At 40.7% G+C, this 22,382-nt stretch overlaps 1 protein-coding gene across 1 annotated transcript; it reads left to right on the top strand.

Annotated features, from left to right (window-relative positions):
• The first annotated feature begins 603 nt into the window (after nt 1–603).
• Nucleotides 604–21,166, top strand: LOC117560147 (ATP-binding cassette sub-family C member 9-like). The gene is made up of 9 exons (XM_034236936.1): nt 604–780; nt 10,084–10,269; nt 16,766–16,907; nt 18,039–18,163; nt 18,875–19,041; nt 19,228–19,329; nt 19,777–19,917; nt 20,435–20,635; nt 21,119–21,166. The coding sequence occupies exons 2-9, from the start codon at nt 10,122–10,124 to the stop codon at nt 21,164–21,166; spliced, it is 1,074 nt and encodes a 357-aa protein (XP_034092827.1). The 5' UTR covers nt 604–780; nt 10,084–10,121.
• Nucleotides 21,167–22,382: the final 1,216 nt, after the last annotated feature.

The following is a 22,382-nucleotide window of genomic DNA, read 5'->3' as shown; positions in this document are numbered from 1 at the left end:
ACAGTTTCTTGGGAAACACTGGTGGATGAGAATCTCCTCACACTGTCCCATAGCTGTGATATAAACACACACACGCGCGCGCACATATTTTGAATACACAGCGCCCTCTTACGGTTCATTGGTATACAAATACTTCAAATTTCTAAATAAAATGCTGCGCAGGTGGACAGAAAGTCATAATGGATGTCATTTATGTTGGACCATTATAGGATGTTAAAATTATTAATATACATTACCTTGCTGCTTAATACAAATATATAACGACTATTCAATTCCTTCCACCGTTTGAGACACGTGCAAGTGTGTCAATAGATGTGTGTCTTATTCTAATAATAACCAGAGCCCTAAAATAACATTAAACTCCAGGCTTTCCGCATTATCTGCTGCTGTGCTCTCAGAAAATGTGCACTAGTTGTATATTAAATAACAAAATGTTCATCCAACGTGCATAACAACACAAATGTTCACATACCCTCGATTTATCTTTGCTTATTCGGCTTTGATTTGACCTACATATTTGCATCGTACAGTACTATCAACAATTTCATCTGAGAAAAGGGCAGCCACCATATTTAATGAAGGAGTATTTGTGTGCGTGTGTCTGTATGTGTGTGTGGGGGGGGGATTTTTGAGTCGACACGACAGTAAATGTCATATAGGCATTTCCTGTCCCCATACCTTTAGTATAAACCACATTATTCTAAGACGACGCGCACTGGACATTAAGATCCGGGGAAAGTGGGGGACGATTTGACCCCAAAAACCTGCGTCAGAGGACGGGTAAGTGTTGGGGAAGGCTTTCCTTTTTTGTTCTTTCTGTCATTCATTACCAACATCCTCAGCGTGGTGTAATACGATGTTCAGTTTGTAGCGTTTTTTAATGTCACCATACGCCAGACTCCATTGAAACCTCTGATAATTTAAGGGAGTTTTGCCTTCCAACCAAAATGTATGTAATACAAATTCAAAATGACATAATATATGATTTAATAGAAGGCAAATCTTGTATTCGGCATTAGTTTAATACACACAAAAGGAAAATATAAGCCTATGTTCATTGGTGTTAGATGCTGCTCACCATATATCACTTTTCTCTATCAGGACGCGGGCTTTGTTCATTACAGGCGGGACGGTTCAAAAAGTTTAAAGTTTTATAGAGAAAAGTCTTCCTAAATTAATTTTGATTAAAGCCGAATTTAAGATTAAATCCAGTCACTTCGGGAATACTCATCAAACCCACTGTTAAAGATATAAGTATTCGTCTATATGTGAAAAACTCTTAATTGTTTGACTTCTCAATGGAGTTTTGGTAATGTCAACATCAATGATATTGTAGGTTATGCTGCCTGCACGATACGTAAAATACACCAGTTTTATGTGCTATTTGTATGATAAAGAAGTGTATTTATTGCATATTTTTGTGGTTGATTCAGAAGCTTATATCAATAAATGTCATTTTAGTCCACTGCCAATGACAGTGTTCGAGTCAGTGCACTCAGCTGACCGGATCCAATGTCTTCTCTGCGACGTTTTGATGCCAAAGCGCTTTGAATCCTCTCAGATCTGGATGAAATATCAATTATCTGCTGTGCATGCGTGCAGCCGACATCCGATCAGATTATCATTTGAGACTGTTAATCATTATACATAAATGTTGTTCCTGTGTGCCACTGTTTACTCTCTAAAAACTAGTTTCATAAAACATCCACATTTGTTTACTTGGATTCTTTTTCTGTAAAAGATTATCTATTTGCAAGCCAGAGTGTTGGATTTTGTCCAATTATTGGGTGATTTTCTGTCATTTAATGTTATTTATTGTTTTGGTATTTCTTGTTCTTATCATGAAACCCCTTCAAGCTAATGGCAGACTAATTGTTCAGTGTTTAAAACATATTTTAACCAGGTTTTTTTTGTCAGCTGCAGGGATTTAATCAAAGTATTGTACATGCAATTGATAAAAGACAGCATGGCCTATACTGTACTGTAGTTGCAGGTCTATAAACTGACATGCCAGTTGTTGTAAAAGCAGCTCATAATGAACCCCCTTCTCACCAATAAACTGCTTCAAGTTTGGAAATCTGATAGGAGGGGACGTCCTATCAAGTTTGCAAAAATGAAGCATTCTTTATCCGGATATAACGATTATTACTCCTTCAAAATAAGATAACGACAGAAAAAAGGTCAAATTGAGTGCAGGCTTTGGAGAAATTGGATGCAAAAAGGAGCAAAATACACCAATAAAAATAACACTTCTAAAGAAGAAGAAGATATACACTTTATTAATCCCTTACAGGGAAATTCCTTAACCCACTCTGTTGTGTTTACACACATTACACACACAGGGGAGGATATGCACACACACAGAGGATATACATGCACAAACACAGAGGATATACATGCACACACACAGAGGACATGCACACACACAGAGGATATACATGCACACACACAGAGGACATGCACACACACAGAGGATATACATGCACAAACACAGAGGATATACATGCACAAACACAGAGGATATACATGCACACACACAGAGGATATACATGCACACACACACACACACACACACACACACACACACACACACACACACACACACACACACACACACATACCCACATACACACACACACACACACACACACACACACACTCTCACACACACACACACACACACACACACACACACACACACACACACACACACACACACACACACACACACACACACAGAGGATATACATGCACAAACACAGAGGATATACATGCACAAACACAGATGATATACATGCACACACACACACACACACACACACACACACACACACACACACACACACACACACACACACACACACACCACACACACACACACATACACATACACACACACACACTCACACACAGAGGATATACATGCACACACACAGAGGATATACATGCACAAACACAGAGGATATACATGCACAAACACAGAGGATACACACACACACACACACACACACACACACACACACACACACACACACACACACACACACACACAGAGGATATACATGCACACACACAGAGGATATACATGCACAAACACAGAGGATATACACACACACACACACACACACACACACACACACACAGATAGGAGAGGTGGCAGAGCAGAGAGGCTGCCAGGTACCCGGCGCCAAGGGAGCAGTTTCGAGGTTAGGTGGCTTGCTCAAGGGCACCTCGGCAGTGGCCTTGGAGGTGAACATGACAATAGGTTGCAGTATATGAGAAAAAAGGAGAGCACAAGTACGTTATATAATGCATGACTTCATCCAGAAGGTGCAACATGTGTGCCAATAAAGGTCAACAACAGCATAAGCAGTTACTTAATGAGAAAACCACCCTTCCTTCTTTATGCCATTAGGGTCCCTGTTGGGCAATTGGTTAATGGTTTTATTGATTATTTTTAAAAAGGAAATGGTTTTAAAGGGGGATTCGTAGAGGACACCTGTTTAATTCTTCATTGTATTGCCTTAAGTGGTTTCCACAGTACATTTAAGGCAAGGCAAGCTTATTTATATAGCACCTTTCAACACAAGGCAATTCAAAGTGCTTTACAAAAACAGTTGTTAAGTAACAGTTGTAAATATGCAGTGGGGTTTATTTGTAAATCATTTTGTATAATCACACAAATTCTGTGTTTTATATTAAGTAAGTAATTCTGTGTTCTTCATTTATTGAATGTTCAATACCTGACAAGGTCGGAGATCAGTGGGCGGAACCTCTGAAGTGTGGTCGCTGTGCTCAGGAGATTATTGTTGTGAGGACTTCCCCCCCCCCCCCTATATATTGTGTCCCTCACGTTTCCTCTGCCCTTTTTGTAAATGTTCCACGTGAGAGGAGTCGCTGTGAGGGAAATGTAATATAAGACTGATTGTTATATCTGTTGTCAGTGATTAAACGGAGATCGTCTAAACCACATGTGGCAAACTCGAGGCCCGGGGGCCAAATCCGGCCCTTGATGGATTTAATTTCGGCCCGCAGGATAATTTCTAATTCCTATTAGATCTGGCCCGCCGGTATATTGCACGCACGCCTTCACTCCATCCTGAGGGTCTCCTCAGCTCAGAGCCTGAGCCCAAACATTGATGACCTTGCACCCAAGATGAGATGCCAAGTATCTGAGCTAGCATCACAGAGCAGCACACTGAGTTCAATGGATGCTTCCTTCTGCACTTTCTCTCACGACAACAGGGCATGTTTGGTTTTCTCTTTGAGGGAAATAGTTTTGTTGAAGCTGTTGTTGGCCTGTGGGGAAAATGTAATCATAAGAAGTGACTCTGGAAAAGCTGCAGATAGAGCCGTAAGAAATGAATGCAACTGATTATTTAATGTTGAATGTTGTTTTTGTAGGCAATCATTTAAGCTTTGTTAGTTCCAGGTTTAATATGTGCAATAAGTTCATTTCAATAAGTTCTGCAAGAAACATTGAACCAGTCCGGCCCTCGACTAGTACCCATTTTTAAACTTTGGCCCACTGTGTATTTGAGTTTGACACATGTGGTCTAAACTGTATGCTGGCTCGGGTCTCGTCCATGAACAACACAAAACACAACGCAGAGACCGCTTAACGACACCGGTTACATTTAGATGCTTGCTAGTGCTTTGAATTGACTGCAAGTCAAAGGATAATGTTGTTAAGTTGTTATATGTCTTGGAGACCATGGAATATTTCCCCTTTTTAAATAGCATTTTAATTTATGGGAATTTTTATTTATTATACTATTATTATTTGCTTGGTATTCTTTTTTTATATATATCAAACAATTATCTGCTTTTGGATTTAAAGCGATACGTTATGTGTCTTTGTTTTTCGCTTTTGATATTTCAAAATAATGAGATTTATATTGAGAACAAAGAACATAAGATAGATGTACTTTATTGATCCCAAATTTGGGAATGTTTGTGTTGCAGCAGCATAAAAAACAACACATTGCACATAAGTAGAAATTAAAAGAGAAATAAACAATTCTAACATTTAAACATCTTAAAATAGAAATAAAACAGCGTTAAAAAGTAGAAAATATACAAGTTAAATAAAAAATGAATGTAACATGTACAGTGTATATAGACAATATAATCATGGTTTAGTTTTAGTCTTTTTTAATCAATAATGTTCTAGTCTTTTATTTTGAAGGATCCCACCGGAAGCTGTGTTTTCTCTCCGCTGTAACTTGACCCTGTGTCACAGCCTGGCAGCACTAACATGCGGAGCAGCTGATGCTGAGCTGGGGCTAAAAATATTCAACTTTTTACACTTCAACTCTCACTGTACTCTCTCTTTCTGTCTCTCTTTCATATCTTTAAAAAAAAGAAAAGAAAAACAGAGTCCCGGAATGAAACGCTGTCATTAAGGATAATTACTTGTATTTTTCGAGGTAAGAGACTTTCCTGTTACAATTAAGCTTAATTTAATGACCCAATTTAACATTGTGATAGCTTATTTTAGTATTTAAAAGTTGTTTTATTTGATTAAAATGACTCTAGTCAAACGCAGGTGTTCCTTTTTCTTATTTAAATGTAACTTATTCTTGATATATTTATGCTTGTGGCCATTTTTTAACTACAGCTAAAGACACATTAGCTTTGTATTAGCGCGTCCCCTTTTTGATCTGTATTATGTGCATATTATTCACAAGGATTTAGCGATTTTTGGTGTTTAATTTGTGACGTGTGCCATGTCTTTAAAGCACTTTGAGCTGCACCTGTTGTATGAAAAGTGCATTACAAATAAAGCCTTATATTTTAATCAGTGTTAAAGTTATCGTCTATTATTTAGGGTGTCAACGGTCCTAACGTTAGCTAAACAACTTCCATTATGCCCCCTATATGTCAGTAAGGCCAATTAATACAAGTAAAAGTGACATTTATATGGAAACCAAATGATAAATTGAAGAAATTGTCAGAATTTTGAATTATTTTTGGGGTTAAAATGGTATGGTTTTGTCATTTTGGAGCAGTTGGCTTAAATTCTGGCAAACAGAAACATCTTAAATCACCACTGGAACTTCATGTATTTATCTGTTATGAGTTTGTATGTTTAGTTTGTCCTAAAAAGGCGCGATTTCTCGACATTTTGGAAACAAAACATGTACTGTCCCAAAACAAAGATGGCCGCTACATGTGGTGGCCATCTTTGTTTTTGTTTTTTGAATGGAGAACAAATTGAATGTGTGTAAATGTCCTCTATAGAGAACCGCAGTGACGCATCCTAAAACCCGGAAGTAGTTAGCATTTTTACCACGTCCGGTTCCTTCGATAAAAAGCAACTCCTCTGTAGGGTTTAGGATAATATCTGAACTAAGGTCTGTGGTTGAGACACATTGAAGAGACGGATCACGTTTTGTTCTACGACATTAAATCCATCAGCAGTGACCCCACTGGTGATTTCTGAAGAGTTTACGTGTCTGAAAAACGATGGTTGTTACCAAGTGGCTGAATAGGACTACAGAAGTTGTCCAGGACGTTGTACGTCATTACGCCGAACACGTGAACACTCCTCTAAGTTAGTTTCTATTCTGCTTGAAAGCAAGTCCCTGCCTCCTGCAAAGTGTTCAAACAAACGCTTCAACTCGTACCATTTAGAATCTGTGTGTTTGAATATGGATCTTAAGTTGGCGTGACGTTGAAGCAGCGACCCTGCTGTAGCTCCTTTATAGCATAACGTTAGCATTTAGCTTCTGGCGACTAGATTTATGATTAGAAAATGATAAAAGTAGACATGTGGAGATTATCTTCTGAACAAAACGTGATCCGTCTCTTCAATGTGTCTCAACCACAGACCTGATTTCCAGCTATTTTCCAAAACCCTATGGAGACATTGCATTGCGTTTTTGGCGAAGGAACCGGAAGGAGTTTACATCCGGGTTTTAGCGTCACTGCGGTTCTCTATGTGGATGGAAATACTACAAACAATGGCAACAAAAAGCGGCTATTAAAACCTAAAACCCCCACAAACCAATGAGTTAACGCAGGAGTGGCAAACTCATCAGGCGTGTGGTGCAGTGGATTGTCCTTAGGTGTTCGGATCAGGGTTCAAACCCCACTGCAGTCAGCATGTCGTTCTGTCCCTGAGACTCTTCACCCCAAATTGCTCCTGTGGGGATTTATTTATTTATTTTTTGATTTTGATATACTTTATTAATCCCCGTAGGGAAATTGTTTCTCTGCATTTGACCCATCCTAGTGTTAGGAGCAGTGTGCTGCCATTTTGAATGGCGCCCAGGGGGGATTGTCCACAGTATTGAGTATGTTAGTCGCTTTGGATAAAAGCGTCTAACAAGTGACATGTAATGTAATGTAATTTCAGTTAAGGGGTCACACACTGCCCACTTTGATCTCATAATAACCCACAGGCCCTACATAACGACAATATTTCTGTTTAAGTGCAAATAAGTAGGCTACAAGTACATTCAGAAAATGTCCACATATTGAGACGCACAACGTTATGACCAAACTGACATTTATTAAGACAAACAAGTGCAATTTCAAGTGCTACACACGTTCTTTACAACAGATCACAGTCTCCACCTGAACTGACTCACCACAAAATACAAATATTAAGTGAGGATTTTGAGTTTCCTCCAAAAAAAGTTGGGGCAGTGCAGCCACAGTGTTACATCAAACCAAACTATGTTCTGCCTAATAATGTTCAAGGTCAACTCACTGATTAATTTGAGGGCATCGATATCAGGCTTTAAATCCTGACTAGCAGACAATTATTATTCAGGCACTTCACATATCAATCAATCAATGTTTATTTATATAGCCCAATATCACAAATGTTACATTTGTCTCAGTGGACTTTACAGTTTGTACAAAATATCAGTATGACAATACGACACCCTCTGTCCTTAGACCCTCACATCGTACAAGGAAACACTTCCGAAGAAAACCCACAGTTTAAAGGGAAAAATGGGAGAAACCTCAGGGAGAGCAACAGAGGAGGGATCCCTCTCCCAGGACGGACAGACGTGCAATAGATGCCGTGTGTAAATTGAAAAGATAATGTAAATGTAAAGAATCGTATTTGTTTTTGGAAAATAATGTCAGTAGAAAGCTTTCACATTACAGTGAACCCTTTTATATCAACATACAATGATCGAGGCAGAATTACGTATAACTTAAGCAGGAATAATAAGCAAAAAATCAAAGAGATATAAAATGTTTAAATTACATGAATTATTGTTAATATTAAGCTTGAAAACGTAACACTTGTTCCCACAAAACTCGTGGTTTCTTTCTCCCGATGCTAAGCTTTTATTACATTTGGGCCTGTTGTTGTTCCTTATTCCTGTTGACAAATGGACAAACAAAACAACAAATCAACGACATAACCTCAGCGATGGAGGCAGTAATAATTACACTGTAAAAGAAAGTTTTGTAGAGACAGAAACACCAACTATTTTGTCGATAATGTAATAATTATATAATAATTATAAGTGGAAGTGTGTTATTTGAAGTGGGAATCGTTGCACTACTTAGGGAGCAGCATTTTAATTTTTTTTAGCACATTGTGATATTGTTTTTAAACCTTGAAAGCAGACATTGAAGCCATTGCTAACTTAAAAACAACAACACGAGTCTCCTGAAACTCAAGTAATGGCGCCACGACAAGACGTGACACTACAACCCGTTCCAACTCTAAATTCATTTAACAGTAATACAGTAATGTAGTTGGGCGGCGGCCCTTAAATAGCTCTCATGTCTCACACTGGCCTGCATGTGTGTGTGTGTGTGGTGTGTGTGCGTGCGTGTGTGTGTGTGTGTGTGTGTGTGTGGTGTGTGTGTGTGTGTGAGCGAGTATGTGTGTGTGTGTGTGTGTGTGTGTGTATGTGTGTGTATGTGTGTGTGTGTGTGTGTATGTGTGTGTGTGTGTGTGTGTTGTGTGTGTGTGTGTGTGTGTGTGTGTGTGTGTGTGTGTGTGTGTGTGTGTGTGTGTGTGTGTGTGTGTGTGTGTGAGCGAGTATGTGTGCACTTGAGCTTTTGACATGCTACAAAAATGTGTGACCTAGTCTCTGGAGTTCAAGCCAAAGCTCCGTCAGGGACACAGAGTGATCATTTTAAGGGTCATAGAGATTACAGTAACATTAGTAACAACACGGCATCGTTTTTTATAATTGTTACATTTTTTGGGTTGTTTTTCTTGCTTTTTCTCTTCTTTAACTGTGTTTAACTGTGCTTTGACAATAAATCCATAAAAAACCGTCACCTGTTGAAGCCGTGGCGCTGTAAAAAGCACGACCAATCATCTGAGCCGGCCCGGCTAAAGTAACTGGATGGCCTACCTGCCTGTCAGCCTTCCATCTGGGCACAAACTTACCTCGTGCCCTCATTGGTCATGTGCGCGTTCGTGTGTGTTGGAGGAGGGGCTCTGTGAGGAAGTGGCAGATTTGTTCCGGTTGTGTATTTTCACATTCTAGCGCACTCGAGCTGGTTTCTCCAAAATGACCTACCCCACCTTTAAGGTACACATATTCACCATCAACTAGTAGTTAATTAACATGCATATAAGCAATATATGGGCTCTTTATTAGTCAGTATTAAACAATTATGAATGCTTTATTCTAACATGACCATATTCTACAAGCACTTGGCCATTAGTTAAGAGTTTTTCCTCAATAACCCTCTAATTAGTGCTTATTTATTGTAAGTAAAGATGTTGTTGTACGAGAGACAGTCTTAATATGCTTTGCTCAATATGCAGTAGCAGCACTACAAGAATAGTAATCCTCCCATAATAACACTTAACAAATATGGTCTATTCTTATGTAACAAGACATGAAACAAAAAAGTGTTAATTGTGTCAAAATACCTCAAAATGTGGTATTTCTAACTCAGAATAAGTTCCCTATTTTAAAGTGAAGTCTTGTTCATAACCAATAAGCTATAGTTTGACTAATATGTTAATGAACAACTAGTTGATGGTGAATAAGTGTACCTTAATATAAAGTTTATTTTTGCAGATTTTGGCCTCCATAACTTGTGTGTGTGTTCTGATCTTTATTTTGTGTGTGTGTTTTGTCCCCACAGAGTGACTGGAGGCCTGTGTGGAGCAGTGTGGGGGGGGCATGGCCTTGTCGTTTTGTGGAAACGACAAAGGTATCAATCCCTACAGCGTGGTGCAAGGCACGCTGAACAATGGCTGCTTCGTGGACGCTCTCAACCTGGTGCCCCATGTCTTCCTGCTCTTCATCACCTTCCCCATCCTCTTCATCGGTACGTCAGGGGAATTGAAAAGTGCTTTTATACAGCATGGGAAATACACACTTTTTATTAACCATCAGATTGTGCAAAAACATGTTTTCCTGTGTGACATTAGTACATAAAAACAACAACCTTAGACCTTAAACATACCTCCTTAATGCCTAAACCCAAGTTACCTTTATTTATCATGAACCCTAACACTTCTAACTTCACAGTATCAACAATAGAGTATTACGGTTAGGCGATATGTTAAAAAATGTACCATTGTAACCCCAACAAAATACCTGGTTACATGGAGCTTTTACAACTAGTATGGACACTTTTATGTCTCCTTGATAAGGGTCAGTAATCACACTTTAGTTTTGAGTTTCCTGCAAGCTTTTGTTAAACCACTTTCTGACTGCAAGAGTGTGGAATCAGTTTACATATTTAAAGACGACATATTCTGCTGATGTTCAGGTGTATATCAGTGTGTAGTGTCTCTACTTTAAAGAGTCCTCTCCTGCTGATGTTCAGGTGTGTATCAGTATGTATTGTCTCTACTTTAAAGAGTCCTCTCCTGCTGATGTTCAGGTGTATATCAGTATGTAGTGTCTCTACTTTAAAGAGTCCTCTCCTGCTGATGTTCAGGTGTATATCAGTATGTAGTGTCTCTACTTTAAAGAGTCCTCTCCTGCTGATGTTCAGGTGTATATCAGTATGTAGTGTCTCTACTTTAAAGAGTCCTCTCCTGCTGATGTTCAGGTGTATATCAGTATGTAGTGTCTCTACTTTAAAGAGTCCTCTCCTGCTGATGTTCAGGTGTATATCAGTATGTAGTGTCTCTACTTTAAAGAGTCCTCTCCTGCTGATGTTCAGGTGTATATCAGTATGTAGTGTCTCTACTTTAAAGAGTCCTCTCCTGCTGATGTTCAGGTGTATATCAGTATGTAGTGTCTCTACTTTAAAGAGTCCTCTCCTGCTGATGTTCAGGTGTATATCAGTATGTAGTGTCTCTACTTTAAAGAGTCCTCTCCTGCTGATGTTCAGGTGTATATCAGTATGTAATGTCTCTACTTTAAAGAGTCCTCTCCTGCTGATGTTCAGGTGTATATCAGTATGTAATGTCTCTAATTTAAAGAGTCCTCTCCTGCTGATGTTCAGGTGTATATCAGTATGTAGTGTCTCTACTTTAAAGAGTCCTCTCCTGCTGATGTTCAGGTGTATATCAGTATGTAGTGTCTATACTTTAAAGAGTCCTCTCCTGCTGATGTTCAGGTGTATATCAGTATGTAGTGTCTATACTTTAAAGAGTCCTCTCCTGCTGATGTTCAGGTGTATATCAGTATTTAGTGTCTCTACTTTAAAGAGTCCTCTCCTGCTGATGAGAGGGCAACATGTTGAATCTTACCGTAGTTGTAGGTCCTCTTCTCTGTCATAGTTCTGCACCATTTTATTGAAGTTATTGGACCGTCTGTTTTTAGGCTTTAATGCTTACAGAGGTTGAACTATTAGGAAAAAGCCCACTGGAGTTTCCCAATCTTTATCTTTTGCTTCTTAGTACTTACTTACTCGTATTGAAAGCTCAACATAAATGGATCAGAAACGATGTTGATCAGGACGTTTCTCGTGAGTTTTCCTGACTTGAATGTGATCAGAAAGACAGTGAAAACACTGTGAGGAGAGGAACTGATGCTTCCTGCTGAGATGTGTGACAATAATCTGTCAGCTGGCTGAGAGCAGATGTGTGGGTGATATTGACTTTCCTACTAACACACACACACACACACACACACACACACACACACACACACACACACACACACACACACACACACACACACACACACACACACACACACACACACACACACACACACACACACACACACACACACACACACACACACACACACACGTATACATCACATGTATACATCACTTCAGGGGACATTACATTGACTTACATGCATTTCCTGGAGACTTATCCTAACCTTAACCATAACCAACACATGCCTAACCCTAACAAAATCTTCACCCTAAAATTAATGATACTCCTCATGGAGACCTCCATTTTGTCCCCATAAGGGAGGCGAGTCCCCACACGTGACTGTGTAAACAGATTTAGGTCCACACAAGTATAGTAATGCTAGGCCACACACACACACACACACACACACACACACACACACACACACACACACACACACACACACACACACACGTTTTGAGTCACTTTCCTGTCGGCAGTGTGAACATTAGGCAGCTTTGAAGAGCAAATTTGGGATTACAACAGTTCAGTGATCAGTGTGGGCTCCTGCAGGAAATGCTTAAACAAAGAGGAAATCAAAGCACAATAAAAACAAAAATACGGACAAATATTTTAGAATAATTAGCAATGAGGTTACATTACATTTCATTTAGCTGACGCTTTTATCCAAAGCGACTTACAATAAGTGCATTCGACCAGGAAGATACAACCTTGAAGAAAACAGAATCATATAAGTATATCAGGTTTCATAGAGCCAAACATTTCAAGTGCTACTCAACTGGCTTTAGATAAGCCAGTCCTTTATTAGTATATAAGTGCTTTGTTAATAGTTCTATCGCTCGAAGTGGAGTCGAAAGAGATGAGTTTTCAGTCTGCGCCGGAAGGTGTGTAAGCTTTCTGCTGTCCTGATGTCAATGGGGAGCTCATTCCACCATCTTGGAGCCAGGATAGCAAACCCACGTGTTTTTGCTGATGGGAACTTGGGTCCCCCTCGCAGCGAGGGTGCAGCGAGCCGTTTGGCTGATGCAGAGCGAAGTGCACGTGCTGGGGTGTACGGTTTAACCATGTCCTGGATGTAGGAAGGGCCAGGACAGGAGGGGACGTATCCTCCTGATGTTGTAAAGCGTGTATCTGCAGCAGCGGGTTGTAGCAGCGATGTTTGCAGTGAAGGACAGGTTGTTATCTAGGGTCACACCCAGATTCCTTGCAGTCTGAGTCGGGGAAACAACAGAGGGGCCGATATGGATTGTTAGGTCAAGAGTGGGACAATCTTTTCCAGGAAGGAAAAGCAGCTCAGTCTTGTCAAGGTTGAGCTTGAGGTGATGAGCAGACATCCACTGAGAGATGTCAGCTAGACAAGCAGAGATGCGTGCGACGACCTGGGTCTCTGAGCGGGGAAAGGACAGAATTAATTGGGTGTCATCAGCGTAGCAGTGGTATGAAAAACCATGCGGGCTAATGACTGATCCGAGCGAGTTTGTGTACAAGGAGAAGAGGAGGGGACCAAGAACAGAGCCCTGAGGGACCCCTGTAGATAATTGACGAGGGTCGGACTCGGTCCCTCTCCAAGTAACCCTGTAGGTACGGTCTTTGAGGTATGAGGTCAGGAGGGAAAGTGCAGAGCCTGAAACTCCAAGTTCTTGGAGAGTGTGAAGGAGGATCTGATGGTTCACCGTGTCGAATGCAGCAGACAGGTCCAACAGGATGATGACAGAGGAGAGGGAGGCTGCTTTAGCAGTGTGCAGTTCCTCAGAGACAGCAAGGAGAGCAGTTAACAGTTATTTTGGTGGTTTGATTGTATAATATTCACTAAAAACGTTCTTCAAGTTGCCCTTTTTCTTCTTAAACATATGCTTTATTTTGTTGATGATTAGTAAACGTAGTATGTTCAGAAGAAAAAGGAAACGAGGAAGAAAAGAAGGATGAGAGGAAGCAAAAGAGGAGTAAAGGGAGGAAGGAGGTTGTTGGGAATAGTGCTTTATAACAATATATCTGACCAAATGTCTGGATATTGCGTGAGTAAACTATTGGTGCTTTCATTACATACTTACACAATAAGATTTTTGAAAAATAGGACAAATAATTACATTTAGAAAATTACTTCAATTTCATTTAATGCACCCTCTAAAATAAATCTAGTTTCAAATAGCAGTAATAACAATAATATTAATAATATACATATATTATCCAGCCCTAGTAGGGAAGACATTTTAAAAGAGTAATTCAAGGTATTTAAAAAGAAGTAAGGAAGGAGGAGGGAATTCTTTAAATGATTTTGTAAATGTATTTTCTCTATCTTTTTAATTTGCAAGCCTGTGTCGTGAAATGACTTCTAAATGAACCTCTAATACAGAAACAGATGAGGTTTACTGAATGCATGGTTATTTATTTGTGTGTGTGTGTTCTGTGTGTGTGTTTTATGGGAATAGCTCTCACCAGATGCCCTCAGCTTTCCCTCAGGATTCACTAATTGAAGCTTCCTGGTTTCAGTTTGTGTCTCCGTCCCCTGAGCTCTGCGCTCCATTTAGTTAAGAGCAGAAACAAACCTCACAAATAAATAAATACTCTGCGGCTCTACGCTGCTGTATTGTGAACTCTCTCTACCAATAAACTACAGTTTGATTAGTTAAATTGACACTTAAACTGCCATGAAGTGAATTAGCCAAAAGCCTCACTCTCCATGAACGACCCCTCCAGTGTCCACTCTCCCACACCACTGACCTCCCCCGACACATCAAATTCTCTCTCAATCAATGAAAAGGATGTAAACAGACTTCTTTGAAAACCCAATAGCAGAAAAGCGGCTGGCCCTGACAGTGTCTCCCCCTCCTCCCTGAAGCTCTGTGCTGATCAGCTGTCTCCTGTGTTTACTGACATCTTCAACACCTCACTGGAGACATGCCACGTCCCAGCATGCTTCAAAACCTCCACCAGCATCCCGGTTCCCAAGAAAACAAGGATCACAGGATTAAATGACTACAGACCCGTCGCCCTGACCTCTGTGGTTATGAAGTCCTTTGAGCGCCTCGTCCTGTCCCACATCAAATCCATCACAGACCCCCTCCTGGACCCCCTGCAGTTCGCCTACAGAGCCAACAGGTCTGTGGACGACGCTGTCAACATGGCCCTTCACTTCCTCCTCCAGCACCTGGACACAGCAGGAACCTACGCCAGGATCCTGTTTGTGGACTTCAGCTCCGCCTTCAACACCATCATCCCGGCTCTGCTGCAGGACAAGCTCTCCCAGCTGCACGTGCCCGACTCCACCTGCAGGTGGATCACAGACTTCCTGTCTGACAGGAAGCAGCACGTGAGGCTGGGGAAACACGTCTCTGACCCCCGGACCATCAGCACCGGTTCCCCTCAAGGCTGCGTTCTTTCCCCTCTGCTCTTCTCCCTGTACACGAACAGCTGCACCTCCAGTCACCAGTCTGTCAAGCTCCTGAAGTTCAGACGACACCACCCTTATCGGACTCATCTCTGGTGGGGAGGAGTCTGCCTACAGGTGGGGGCTGGACCATCTGGTGACCTGGTGCAGCGACAACCACCTGGAGCTCTCAAGATGGTGGAGATGGTTGTGGACTTTAGGAAGAACGCTGCCATCCCTCCACGACCTGCACGCCTCCAGGACCCTGAGGCGGGCAGGGAAGATAGTGGCCGACCCCTTCCTCCCTGGACACAAACTGTTCAGCCCCCTCCCCTCTTGCAGGAGGCTGCGCTCCATCAGGACCAAAACCTCTCGCCACCTGAACAGTTTCTTCCCCTCCGCTACCGGCCTTTTAAACCAGGCCCGCCCCCCCACTGACACAACGTAGACTCTATATGCATTACATTCATGCACACAATGATACTGCTTACTGCACATATTCTTATTTCATATTTCATATTTTATATTCTATAATTCATTACATTCTATTTCGCTGTAAATTACTGCTTTATTTGATTGCTATTTAACTATATTTTATTACAGTGTCCTTAAAGATTTTTTGTTTTATATTTAATTCTTTGTTTTATATTGTATGTCTGCACCATGACATCAAGTCAAATTCCTCGTTTGTGTGAACCTACCTGGCAATAAACCCGATTCTGATTCGTGTTGTATACAAGCATTAAAACTTGTGTCTGCGACTGTTTAATTATCAATTGAGTCAGTTTTCACACAAATAACCACGTATTTAATGGTTCAAACTTGTCAAACAATGGGTTTGAAGTATATTTACAAGTTATTTGAATAACACAATTGAAGGTATTTGTATTTTACTTGTGTATTTTATACTAGGTCACTTTATACTTTTACTCCATTAGGAACATCTCAGAGGAATATATTGTACACTCAGTAACTTTACACAACACCTATGGAAACTTGTAAAATATATGATCTAATATTTACGTGCAGTTAAAGCAAGAAATCAACTTTGAGAAAATACATTGAAAAGTATTTTATTATATTTAAATATGTCGTAGTTCGAATACTCTGAGCACTTTGTTGTTTATTTTTACATACTTTTACTTAGTAACCTTTCCAATGATTGGACTTTCAAACACAATGTAGTATTTGCCCGTACCACCATATTATTCGTTGTCTTCTTTCCCTTTCCTACATGTTACACCTTTATGAAAAAAACGTCATATTTAACATTAATCTCTCTCTCTCTCTCTCTCTCTCTCTCTCTCTCTCTCTCTCTCTCTCTCTCTCTCTCTCTCTCCTCTCTCCTCTCTCTCTCTCTCTCTCTCTCTCTCTCTCTCGTTATTTCGCAGGTTGGGGCAGTCAGAGCTCCAAAGTGCAGATTCATCACAACACATGGCTTCATTTCCCCGGACACAACATGAGGTGGATCCTCACTTTCTCGCTGCTCTTCGTCCACGTCTGCGAGTTCGCCGAGGGTATCGTCTCCGACAAGTGAGACAAAGACACCAAAGTGCTGATTCTGAGTATAAACAGGTCTCTCTTGAGAATGAGACCCTGTGTCTCAATGAGATTTACACCTGTATAAATAAAAAAATAAAGCTTTTTTTTGTTTTTAACTGAATTTTTTTTAAATAAGAGGGGGCGGAGCTTATGCCGGCTCATGCGGAACCGGGCAGATACTGGCCGTTTCTCAATATTGAGTATACCTGCTGCAGAGCCAATGCTGGGCATTTAACATGCATTTAAACAGTCCTTCGGAGCCACTCGATGACGTAGTATACTTGAAATAGTGGCTCTGCAGCATGTTCACTCGACATTGAGAAACGGCCTCTGTCTAAAATGCTGATGAAATGCAAGGATGATTAGATCAAGGGTTCTCTCTGAAACAGTCTGGAGCTCAAAGGCTTTCTCTCTTGCCGGTTATACCACAAGGTGAGTTCCTTTTTACTTCCTGCTTCTTCACACACATGCTCTCCAGTACAGGTTAGCTCTGAGTGTTAGCGATGCTAATGTAAACACCGACCATATTACGTCCAAAACAGTCGTGCATTGTTTCTGATAGCAGCGTTTCTGATTGGGCCGTGGGTCCACATTTCAGATATGACGTCATATCGGACGCAAATCTGGATCAGCTCCGTTGTTCCCCGTTTTTAGAGATGTGGGTACGGAGGAAAAGAGAGGGTTTTATTTTCTGACGCTGCGTGAGTTCCCCGACACACCGGGGACACATGGTGACGTAGAGAAGTGTATTTTTCATGATAGGTCCCCTTTAATATGTATATGTATAAATGTGTCTTTTAGTTGTGTATATATTAGGGATGGGAATTTGATAGCAAATTTATATTCGAACATTCGACCCCCAAAAAAACGGTTAACCGCTGAATCATTTTGAATATTCGATGAATCATTCCCATCCCTAGTATATATAGCAATATACATATTTGCATATATATTTGTTTTTGTATTCGGGATTGTGGGAAACGGTATTTCGATCTCTCTGTCTGTACACACAAACTGAAAGATTGACAATAAAGTTGACTACTTTTTTTCTTCCTTTTCGCCCAAATGAACCTTTTAATATCCACATGTTAATAGTTCTTATATTTCCCCCTCTTGCTGTAGGATGATGCTGACCACCACCCACCTTCATCTCTTCTTGCCGGCCTTCATGGGTTTCATCGCCGCGACAACATCAGTCGTTTACTATCACAACATCGAGACGTCCAACTTCCCCAAACTGCTGCTCGGTAACACTCATTAAACCTTGTCTGTTTTAGCTTTAACCTTTTATTAAACTAGTACATCCTTTCCAGCTTTTAAAAGAGGACTCAACTCGTTCATTATTGCACTTGCATAACATTGTTGGATCCAAAAAAAGGATACAAATCTTAAGAAATCAAAAAATGTTCACCCTTTTCAGTGCTCATATATATTTTAATGTACATTTTAAGACAAGAAAACGTCCAACTTTCCCAAACTGCTGCTCGGTAACACGCTAAAACCTCGTCTTTTTTTGGTGTTCCCTTTTAATAATCCAGTATATCATTTCAAGCTTTTAAAGGAGGACTCGACAGATTTCATATTGTGTTACGATTACATTGTTGGATCCAAAAAAAGGGTACAAATCTAAGAAATCAAAATGTTCTCACCCAATCTATTTCCTTATTAAAACCTGGCACTGACATTACCCACAATGCAACTCTGGAGCTGGTAATCATGTTTCCTACTCCACACCTGACTCAAGTGACATCTCTTGAGGACATTTATCAGACTAGTTTTTCACAAATTCACCTGGAAACACACGTTGATGTTTAGAAATCAGAGACAATGACACAAGGAATATTCAGGAAGTATTTTCTTGTGCTCATATATATACATTTTAAGTTACATTTTAAGATCCGTTATGTACCCGTGCGTTAATACGACACCACATCCCTCTCCTGTCTCCTGTTGCTCAGTCCTCTTCATCTACTGGGTGTTGGCGTTCATCACCAAGTCCATCAAGCTGTGGAAGTTTGCATCGCACGAGGTGGGCCCTCAGCACCTGAGGTTCTGCATCACGGCGCTGTTGGTGCTGCTGTACGGGCTGCTGATGGCCGTGGAGATCAACGTCATCAGAGTCAGGGTGAGGAGGCATCTGACGCCACTTTTTAAACAAAAAAACAAGTTGTAATTAACAATTGCATTTTTTTTAATGATTTGGTCACCATGTGCTTTTGGCATCCATATAATATAGATATTTTTATGCAATTTATTAATAAGTTGTCTGTCAATTTTGGTTGATTAATTTTGTCCTTTTCTCTCCCCGTAGAAGTACGTGTTCTTTGCCAACCCCCAGAAGGTGAAACCCCCCGAGGATTTGCAGGATTTAGGCGTTCGCTTCCTGCAGCCGTTTGTCAACCTGCTGTCTAAGGTACAAACAAACACACTTTTATATGTATTTTATTGTTTCCCTCAGAAACATAAAAAATAATTTGTATTTATATATTTTGTAATGTTCCAATGTTAAAGTTACATTTTTACATTTTTAATTAATTGAATTTCTTACATTTTCTATTTTTAATTGTATTTTTAAAAATTATTTTATTCTATTAATTAATTTTACAGATGAATAATCCCAAAAATATATATAAATAAATAATAAAAATTACAAACCAAATTATAGGTACAAATAAATACAATTTACAAAATGTTAAAAATCATATCAATAAACGAATCAATTAGAGATACCATCAGGATCGACTGAAATGCAACAAAAGGTGCACTCTATTAAAAAATGTAGGCCATAAGATATAATTTATTCATCACAAAATATCACCTGTCAGCGGAGTAACCAGGACAAATTCTTGACACTTTTTAGGCAACATATTGGTGGATGAATCCTCTGATTATCGGAGCCCACAAGAGACCGATCGAGTTGAAGAAGATCGGGAAGCTGCCCATCGCCATGAGAGCGCTTACCAACTACCTGAAGCTCAAAGACGCCTACGAGGACCAGAGGGTGAGTGGAGGAGGTCGAAATCTGACATGGTGACAGTATCAGAAGAATGATTTAGTCACGTTTAATGAGAGACTCTGAAAGTTTCAGGAACAAAGATTCTCTCTCTTTTTGATCCATTTCTATAAAAACCTGTCTGAAAATGAGCTGATCAGATTTTGGCCACTTTATGATGTCATAACGATGTTTTGTCTTGTGTAACCATTAGCCAATCAGCAACAAGGTAACCCCCCCCCCCCCTTATCACCTGAATCTCCTCCTAGAGCACCATTGAGTTCTTTGTAACCAAATGTCTCTCAGAGGGGCGTGGGGAGGGGCTCCTTATTTTCATCTAAATTAACAGACAGAGAATCAGCACTTTGGAAACAGGGCTGAAACAGAGGGGATTATGGGTAATGCTGCAATGATCTGTTTGGTGTTTCAGCCAATCAGAGACAGGTTCTGTTTATATCTGAGACCTGTGATATATTGATGAAGAACAGTATATTAGGGGTCCTTTAAATCCCTCCTCCCCCCTCAGACAGCAGAGGATCCCAACAAAGCCCCGTCCATCTGGCGCTCCATGTACCGAGCGTTCGGACGGCCCATCCTGCTCAGCTCCACCTTCAGATACCTGGCCGACCTGCTGGGCTTCGCCGGGCCGCTCTGCATCTGCGGCATCGTCAAGTACCTGAAGAAGGACAAGTTGTCAGAGCAGGACAAGGCCAAGGTAGGAGAGGAGGTGTGTGTGTGTTGTATGTGTGTGTGTGTGTGTGTCTACATTTGACCTTAAAACTTCTAAATATAACAGATGAAAGGCACCTGGAATATTGTTGCATCCACGTGATCCATTTTTCTCTCTTAATACATATATACTTTAGGACTGTCTTTGTTGTAAATGTTGTATCCTTTCTCAACTGGTGGTCCGCGACCCAAATGTGAAAAATGACATACAGAGACATACAGTACGTGTAATCTGTGGTATTGGGATATAAATTAAAGAGGACTAAACTCTAGAACCCCTCTAAGCTTTCGAGACGATAATCTTGATCAAATAATCAAACACACATAATTTTACCTTGAAGATTTTCGTTTTTTTAATCTGCCCTATGATTAAACAACCAATGGTTTGCTGAGAGCAGCTCTTAGTGTGAGGGTGGTGTCTTGGATTTGTTTGTGATCAGTAATTCAATCACAGTCAAGTTCAATTCCCGTCTTTTGCCAGTACCTGGAGGGGAAAACGCAGATCCTTGCTTCTGTGGAAATGCTTTGAGGCGTTCCTCAGGGAAATCAAAGATAAATCAAAGGCTGGAGGAAGTTGTTGCATGGATAAAGTGCACTGCATTAAGTTCAAAATTCAATTAAAAGTCTATTAGTCTTATGAAGGTTTACACAGGGTCATTGATAGAGTCAAGGCTGTTGGAAGAGAGAACAGCTTAGACCCCATTTACACGGGAACGTTTTAGTTTACGCACCGTATGCGTTTTCCAAAAAGTCTTCCGTTCACACGAAACCGCCCGACCCGCTGGAAACGCTGTAGTACATATGCCGGGCCTGTAAGTGGCGCTGCTGCCGCCACAAAATACACCAAAAGCAGCGAAGAAGACCCCGTAGCTTGGTTGCCATGGTTGCCCTTCTGTTTATTCTCCGCGGTGGACGGCGTGTGCTCCTGCTGTAAATCTCTCCGGTAGTCCACCAGCAGTCCACCAGCAGGGACGAGGGAACCGTGCGGCAGAGTTTCGCCGGTCAACATGTCCTTTAAAGTTTAAATCTTCCGGACAAAATTAGAAAAGTGCCGGTCAGAGGTCTTCTTTGTTATTTATTTAGCTTTAAAACAAATTGATAAGGACTCTATATAATAATATAAGAATAAAAAACGGAGCCTCTCTTTTCCTCCCCCTCTTCGGACAGCCCAGCAGCTGATCTCTGAGCGGGAAAGGTGGGGAGAGGGAGGCGGGGCTATTTAATCGTTATCAGGAAATGATCGTATAGGGCGTACACACGGAGCCGCTTGACCCCCCAGACCGTTCCGTTTGCAGATCTATCCACCTTGGGGTCCGTTTCTATCGTTTTGTTACGGCCTCGTGTAAACGAAAGGGCTATACGTAAGAGAAACTATGCGGATACAACCCGTATCGTCCTCGTGTAAACGGGGTCTTAATGCTCCAAATGGCTTCAGTATATGCTGACAGCTGTGAGATATAAAAGGACTGATTTGATTGAAAACTACCTTAGAAATTGATGAACAAAGTGCGATAAGAGGGTTGCATTTGAACAGCCTGTGGTGATCGAAAACTGAGACTCAGACGAGAAATGTAAACGTCATTAATTTTCTCTCCTGAGGAATCACTTTGGATATTTAAACGTGTCTCTAGACTGGTGTTCCTGGAGCCGTCAATGCGACCAAAGTTGGATTAAAGCGTTTACTCAATTACAGTTAAACCAAAATCAACTCCAAATGATGACATCATGGGTTGTCCACATTTCAC

The sequence above is a fragment of the Gymnodraco acuticeps genome, unplaced genomic scaffold, assembly GCF_902827175.1.
Source record: "Gymnodraco acuticeps unplaced genomic scaffold, fGymAcu1.1, whole genome shotgun sequence".
In the NCBI taxonomy this organism is placed as follows: domain Eukaryota; kingdom Metazoa; phylum Chordata; class Actinopteri; order Perciformes; family Bathydraconidae; genus Gymnodraco; species Gymnodraco acuticeps.
This window is presented reverse-complemented; position numbering and strand designations above follow the sequence as displayed.